This window comes from Argopecten irradians, chromosome 12 (assembly GCF_041381155.1).
Source record: "Argopecten irradians isolate NY chromosome 12, Ai_NY, whole genome shotgun sequence".
Classification (NCBI taxonomy): Eukaryota; Metazoa; Mollusca; class Bivalvia; order Pectinida; family Pectinidae; genus Argopecten; species Argopecten irradians.
Window position 1 is genome coordinate 36,673,502 of NC_091145.1, and position 8,052 is coordinate 36,681,553.

Consider the following 8,052-nt stretch of genomic DNA (forward strand, 5'->3'; position numbering starts at 1 on the left):
AACCACTATCTATGTCTCTACTAAAACCAATTTCGGGTATCGTACTAAATATGAATACTCTTGGCTAGCGAAGTTGCAGTAACATCTACGTGTGTACATGTACATATGTATTAATTATAATTTATAAATCGTAGATGGCTTATATAAATCCTTGATTCAAACTATGTATGCCTAAACGTATATTTTTTTACTTCTTGTTTTTGAACCACCAGGGTTTTTTTCTTAAAAATATATATTTCTAAAATAGAATGTGCACAAAGATGTTATGCATTGAATATTTTTTTAACGGAATATAATACCATGCATAAAAAGATTACCGTCTCTATCAAAGATAATTGTGTCCGGAATTTCCGATCGGGACCTATTTTAATTTTACAATATTGTGTTACTCTTCCGGGTGACACGAACAGCAAAATGACGAATGGTAAGAGAACTGATATTTCTACCATTATTGCTTTAATTTGATGGCGTGGCTTTGCAGTACATAAGCATAAGATTGTCATTAAAATATGGACAGAGACTGACAATGATCTGCCAACAACCAGTTGTGCAAACTGGTGCACAGTGTACATGTCTGTCTGCTGTTGCCAACTGAAGACAGTTGATACAAACAGACAAATACGTATAACTTACTGTAGTTAATGTACGTAAGCTTACAGGGTCCTTGAAAATCAAGACCTCTGAAAGCTATGATCATCATATTACCAGAGATTAAGATAATACACTTTCTTTCTCTCTGATATATTACGCTTCAAAAAAGATCAGTCACCGAGTCAGTAGTTTTAATGTTTGTTTACAGTTGTGCTGTAATGTACAGTACGTCAATTATGAATACAGTATACTTTTAGTCAGAACTTCAAGCCCACTGGTTGAAAATAACTTGGTCTATTTTGCTGCTTTCTTTGAGGCCGTAATAAGATGATGTTTTGTGGACAACAGAGAGTGACTTGATACTTAGGTTAATTAACAGCAATATGGTAATTACATTGTATAACAAGAGTTCGAAGAATGGTTAAGAAATTAATTATAGGTCACTGAAATTAATTTACCATAAGCCTTTTAAGCTTACTGTAACAATGGTAGAGGTTTAGCACAATGAGACAGTTTAGAAACAAACGTAAATTTCTCAACATTATTCATTTAATATTATTATTTTGAGTTAGCCTTGCTTCAATAACACGAGAGTGGACTGGTCAGCCTTTTTCTTACCAGAAGTTATTTGTTATACATGACTTGTTTCAAAAGTGTCTTGTGCTGTACATCTAACATTGTTGGGGTACCTAATACAGTACTAGTCAGAACAGCAGAAACGTATAGATAGGCCTAAAGGTCGTGTACATGTACATATTATTTTCGTATCATGAATGTCATTTATGTGACTTACATATGTTTCCTTGCATTATTCCAATTGGTTTTATTTTCAAATATCCTGATTGAAAAGAAAAACCAAAAACTGTAAACTTTTGAATAATTATTTAAAATTTACAGAGGCTAATACATTGTAAGCCTTGAAAGGTTGTCATCCATATTGTAACATAATACATTAACAAGTCTTAAGGTTGTATACAATGTATCACAAGTGTTTGTACATAACAGGATATTGAACTGTACATGTCTTATGTTGATTAATTTCGTTACAGCTTATTCATTTGAGGGGATCATTATCTTCGGACTGCTGGTGGTGTGTACATGTGCCTACATGAGACGGGTGCCTCGACTTAAGCAATGGTTTCTGTCAGAAAAGAAAGGCCTAATGGGAGTATTTTACAAAGGTATATTAATATAGCATGATAGGCTTCATGATATCTGGTTTCCTGCATTGAAAATTAAAAACACATCATTTGAAACATGTTGTGTACGTGGTACAGTCAGCAAAATAGCATCTGATGGCTGACCAGTGGCCTCTCCTAATGTTATTGGAATAATGTAAAACACACATTATATAATAATGTCTCTTTTGTATATTATCATTTTAATAAATACCTATTTTTGAGTGGTTCATTATGACTTGAAATTGTAATACCAAATGCAGTTTGTGAGAAATAACTCCATTTCATGTTGAGAATTTAAATATTATATTTGTATTATATGAGTATTGTTTATTTTTCAGCATCCGTGATAGGGACTCGCCTTCATATTCCCGTAGCTATAGTATGTACTTTGATGGCTGTGTATGTTCTCATACTGAGGTGATAGATCAATGGTGATGATAGAAATTATTTATTTATTACTGTATACAGATGGAAAACAGACCACAAAAGTGCTAACAGCAACATGTCCTGACAACTTGGGTTGGAATACTGAAGACTGTGATCAAGAGAGATAATTAAGATTATCTCTCTAGGCTTGTGAGAAAACTTGAATAAGCTGTGTATTAGACGTAAAAAATAATTCAACTAAGATAAATGTGCAAACTGAAAGTAAGGTCCTAACACTAATATAAAAAGCTGGCTGTAGGATGTGAACTTAGTGATTATTTGAAAAACTGATAAATATCTTCATAGTATTCAAGGTGTTGATAAATGGTTACATGTAGTAAACCTGCCTATATCATTAGGCCTTTTTAATTAATTATTTTTTGCCTAATATCTATATATATAATATATATTAGGCAAAAAAAAAATTTAATTAGAAAAGCCTAATAATATAGGCAGGTTTAGCGGACTTGATTACATGTACCACTAAGAGACAAGACTCATTGTGTTTTTTAAATATTATGTTATTGACCTAGAGATTTCTGTTTATTATTTTCCTTTATTAAGGGTTTATATTGATATGTCATACTTGGATCTTGTATGTTCATTGCTAAATTTTCCTTATTTCACCTTAATCCCATTTGATCTACCAGAGTTGCTTCCCTTGGTTTCACTCCATCAGTACTGACAGAGGTTATTGTTCAGTGGTCAGACTGCTCTGGTTACTGTTCAGTGGTCAGACTGCTCTGGTTACTGTTCAGTGGTCAAATAGCTCAGAATGGGGAGTAACTCTTGGGGTAATACCATATTCCATGCTGTCACAATTCTACACTTTCATTTTCTCATCAGAGTAAATTCATGTGTACTCTGGTAATGATATGCAATACTGTTATTGTTTATGCTTTTTTCATGATGTAAATTTTGATCAAGATGTTACCAGTATTCAGTTGTGTATATAAAATATACCAGTAGAAGTAGGATATTACTAAATGGCAAGAAATTTCTGTTTAACTTCAGATTTCATTTACTGGGGTATATTAATTATAAAAGAATTAAGTACAAGAATTCAATTCATTTACATATTTGGAATCTGGAATTTCCTGTAGGCAGACCAGAATGATGTGTATTATTACACATTATTTATACAGGGTTACTTCCCCTACATGGACATTTGACTGGCATACCCTGATGGTAATACCAAGTCATATTTATCATTTCAATGGTTGTATATTTTGTGTATTGATTCACATTTTCTGAATTAAGAAACAACATAACTGGTGTTACTCTCTAGAATGTTAAAGAGGCTACATTCGCTGTATTAGACAGGAAAAGATGTATGTTAATGATGGCAACAAAATAGGTGAGAAGTCATTAAGTCTACATTGAACCTATACATAAAATGAAAAAAGATTCATTGTTTATTAATATACTGCAGATTAATGGGAAAGCCATATAAGGTGTACTAGAGATAATTAAGGTGCATTTACCATTTTATCAATATGGGGTTTACTAATTAAGGGCTACAATATGTCATTAGTGTATAAATGCTATGAAAGTGTGTGAATATGTAATACTATTAAGACTATTTGTGTACAAAACCACCTATTCTAAGATCATTTGGAAATCATAATATATGAATGTGAAATAAAAGGATATTTGTAAGAAAACAAATGTGTTTTTTCATAATATTTAGCCCATCATCATCAGATGGTACCGGGCTATTCAAATCGCCTTTCGTACATGGTCTGTCGTCAGTCAGTCCTTCCTTCCGTTAACAATTCTTGTTAACGTTATTTCTCAGAAAGTACCAAAGGGATCAGTCTGAAATTTCACATGCAGGTTCCCCTGGTTCCCCAGTTGTGCATATTTTATTTTCGGATTGATCGGTGAACAAGATGGCCCCAATCTTGGATTTAGATAGTTGAAGTTTGTTACAGTTATTTCTCAGAAAGTACTGAAGGGATCTGTCTGAAATTTCATGTGCAGATTCCGCTAGGAGTCTAGCTGTGCATATTGCATTTTCAGATTGATCGGTTGACAAGATGGCTGCCAGACCGTATCTTGGATTTTGATAGTTGAAGTTTTGTTACCAATATTTCTCAGAAAGTACTGAAGGGATCTGTCTCAAATATCATGTGCAGGTTCCCCTAAGGCCCTAGTTGTACATGTTGCATTTTCAGACCGATCGGTGAACAAGATGGCCGACAGGACGCCATCTTGGATTTTGACATTAATGTTTGTCACTGTTATTTCTCAGAAAGTACTGAAGGGATCTGTCTCAAATTTCATGTGCAGGTTCCCCTAGGGCCTTAGTGGTGCATATTGCATTTTCAGAATGATCGGTGAACAGGATGGCCGACAGGCTGCCATCTTTGATTTTGATAGTTGAAGTTTGTTAATGCTATTTCTCAGAAAGTACTGAAGCAATCTGTCTCAAATTGTATATGTAGGTTCCCCTTGGGCCTTGTTGTGCACATTGCATTTTCTGATCGATCGGTGAACAAGATGGCCGACAGGACACCATCTTGGATTTTGACAATTGATGTTTGTTACCAATATTTCTCAGAAAGTACTGAAGGGATCTGTCTCAAATTTCGTGTGCAGGTTCCCCTAGGTACCTAGTTGTGCATATTGCATTTTCGGACCGATCTGTGAACAAGATGGCCACCAGGCCACCATCTTGCATTTGGTAGTTGAAGTGTGTTACCGCTATTTCTCAGAAAGTACTGAAGGGATCTTTCTTAAATTGTATGTGCTTGTTACCCTAGGGGTTATTTGTGCATTTTCGGACCGATCGGTCAGCAAGATGATCAACAGGTATCCATCTTGGATTTTGATAATTGATGTTTGTTACTGCTATACATCTCAGAAAGTACTGAAAGGATCTTTCTCAAATTTCATATATAGTGTGTAGTTAAAGTTTGAAAAGCAGAGAAAAGATCCCTCTTTCTGTTGTCAGACATAGATCATTCTTTGGTGGGTGCCAAGATCCCTCTGGGATCTCTTGTGTAGTTATTAACAAGCAACAATGAAGTGCCCTATGTGGTATTGATTGTTTGTTTGTGTGATTAATTAATGTCCTATTAAAAGACAAGGTCATGTAAGGATGTATGATGTATGAAGTGTGAGGTGTGTATTTTGGGAGACTGCAGTATGCTCGTGTTGTGTCTTGTATAGTTGAACTGCCCAGAGGTTACTGTTATGGGGTTAGACTGCTCAGGGGTTACTGTTTAGCTGTTTAGTGGTCAGACTGCCCAGGGGTTACTGTTTAGTGGGCAGACTGCCCAAAGGTTACTGTTCAGTGGTTGCTGTTCAGGGGTCAGACTGCTTAGGGGTTACTGTTAAGTGGTCAGACTGCTCAGGGGTTAATGTTCAGTAGCCAGACTGCTTAACATTTACTGTTTAGTGATCAGACTGCTAAAAGGTTGCTGTTCAGGGGTCAGATTGTTCAGGGGTTAATATTCAGTGGTCAGAAAATTCAGTAGTTCATGTTCAGGGGTTAATATTCAGTGGTCAGACTGCTCAAAAGTTACCGTTTCGTAATCAGACTACTAAAAAGTTTTTGTTTAGGGGTCAGACTGTTCAGTAGTTAATGTTCAGGGGGTAATGTTCAGTGGCCAGACTGCTCAAAGGTTACTGTTTCGTAATCAGACTGCTAAAAGGTTGCTGTTCAGGGGTTAATGTTCAGTGGTCAGACTGTTCAGTAGTTTATGTTCAGTGGTCAGACTGCTCAAAGGTTGCTGTTCAGGGGTCAGATTGTTAAGTGGTCTGACTGCTCAGAGGTTACTGTTAGGTTATCAGACTGCTCAAAGATTGCTGTTCAGGGGTTAATGTTCAGTGGTCAGACTGCTCAAAGGTTACCGTTTCGTAATTAGACTGCTTAAAGGTTTCTGTTCAGGGGCAGATTGTTCAGGGGTTGTTGTTCAGGTGTTAATATTCAGTAGTCAGACTACTCAAGTTAAGGTTACTGTTTAGTAATCAGACTGCTTAAAGGTTGCTGTTCAGGGGCAGATTGTTCAGGGGTTAATATTCAGTGGTCAGAAAGTTCAAAGGTTACCGTTTCGTAATCAGACTACTAAAAAGTTGTTGTTTAGGGGTCAGACTGTTCATTAGTTAATGTTCAGGGGGTAATGTTCAGTGGCCAGACTGTTCGGTTGTTAATGTTCAGGGGTTAATGTTCAGTGGTCAGACTGCTCAAAGGTTGCTGTTCAGGGGTCAGATTGTTAAGTGGTCTGACTGCTCAGAGGTTACTGTTAGGTTATCAGACTGCTCAAAGGTTGCTGTTCAGGGGTTAATGTTCAGTAGTCAGACTGTTCAGTAGTTAATGTTCAGGGGTTAATGTTCAGTGGTCAGACTGCTCAAAGGTTACCGTTTCGTAATTATACTGCTTAAAGATTTCTGTTAAGGGGCAGATTGTTCAAGGGTTGTTGTTCAGGGGTTAATATTCAGTGGTCAGACTGCTCAAAGGTTGCTGTTCATGGGTCATATTGTTTAGGGGTTAATGATCAGTGGTCAAACTGCTCAAAGGTTACTGTTCAGTGGTCAGACTGCCCACTGCCCAGAGGTTACTGTTAGACTGAGTGGTGCAAAGGGGTTTAGACTGCCCAGAGGTTAGAGTGGGTTACTGTTGAGTGGGTCAAAGGTTACTGTTTAGTTAGTTCACTACTCAAGGTTACTGTTGAGTGGTCAGACTGCTCAAGAGGTTACTGTTTAGTGGGTCAGCGTGGGTCAGATTGTTAAGTGGTCTGACTGCTCAGAGGTTACTGTTAGGTTATCAGACTGCTCAAAGGTTGCTGTTCAGGGGTTGATGTTCAGTAGTCAGACTGTTCAGTAGTTAATGTTCAGGGGTTAATGTTCAGTGGTCAGACTGCTCAAAGGTTACCGTTTCGTAATTATACTGCTTAAAGATTTCTGTTAAGGGGCAGATTGTTCAAGGGTTGTTGTTCAGGGGTTAATATTCAGTGGTCAGACTGCTCAAAGGTTGCTGTTCAGGGGTCATATTGTTTAGGGGTTAATGATCAGTGGTCAAACTGCTCAAAGGTTACTGTTCAGTGGTCAGACTGCCCAGAGGTTACTGTTGAGTGGTTATAGACTGCCCAGAGGTTACTGTTGAGTGGTTAGACTACTCAAGGGTTACTGTTAAGTGGTCAGACTGCCCAGAGGTTACTGTTTAGTGGTTAGACTGCCCAGATGTTACTGTTCAGGGGTTACTGTTTAGTGGCCAGACTGCCCAGAGGTTACTGTTGAGTGGTTAGACTACTCAGGGGTTACTGTTTAGTGGTCAGACTGCTCATAGGTTGCTGTTCAGGGGTTACTGTTTAGTGATCAAACTGCCCAAAGGTTACTGTTGAGTGGTCAGACTGCCCAGAGGTTACTGTTTAGTGGTCAAACAATTCAAAAGTTGCTGTTGAGTGGTCAGACTGCTCAAAGGTTACTGTTTAGTATTCAGGCTGCCCAGGGGTTACTGTTTAGTGGTCAGACTGCCCCAAGGTAACTGTTGAGTGGTCAGACTGCCAAGAGGTAACTGTTTAGTGGTCAGACTGCCCAGAGGTTACTGTTATGGGGTTAGACTGCTCAGGGGTTACTGTTTAGCTGTTTAGTGGTCAGACTGCCCAGGGGTTACTGTTTAGTGGGCAGACTGCCCAAAGGTTACTGTTCAGTGGTTACTGTTCAGTGGCCAGACTGTACAGGGGTTACTGTTTAGTTGCCAGACTGCTCAGAGGTTACTGTTTAGTGGTCAGACTGTCCAGGGGTTACTGTTTAGTGGACAGACTGCCCAAAGGTTACTGTTCAGTGGTTACTGCTCAGTGGTTACTGCTCAGTGGCCAGACTGTACAGGGGTGTCTGTTTAATGGTC

General features: G+C 37.9%; 1 protein-coding gene across 1 annotated transcript; it reads left to right on the top strand.

The window, feature by feature from the left end:
- Nucleotides 1-363: 363 nt before the first annotated feature.
- LOC138304848 (protein kish-B-like) lies at nt 364-3,866 on the top strand. The gene is made up of 3 exons (XM_069245176.1): nt 364-424; nt 1,641-1,772; nt 2,111-3,866. The coding sequence occupies exons 1-3, from the start codon at nt 415-417 to the stop codon at nt 2,191-2,193; spliced, it is 225 nt and encodes a 74-aa protein (XP_069101277.1). The 5' UTR covers nt 364-414; the 3' UTR covers nt 2,194-3,866.
- Nucleotides 3,867-8,052: the final 4,186 nt, after the last annotated feature.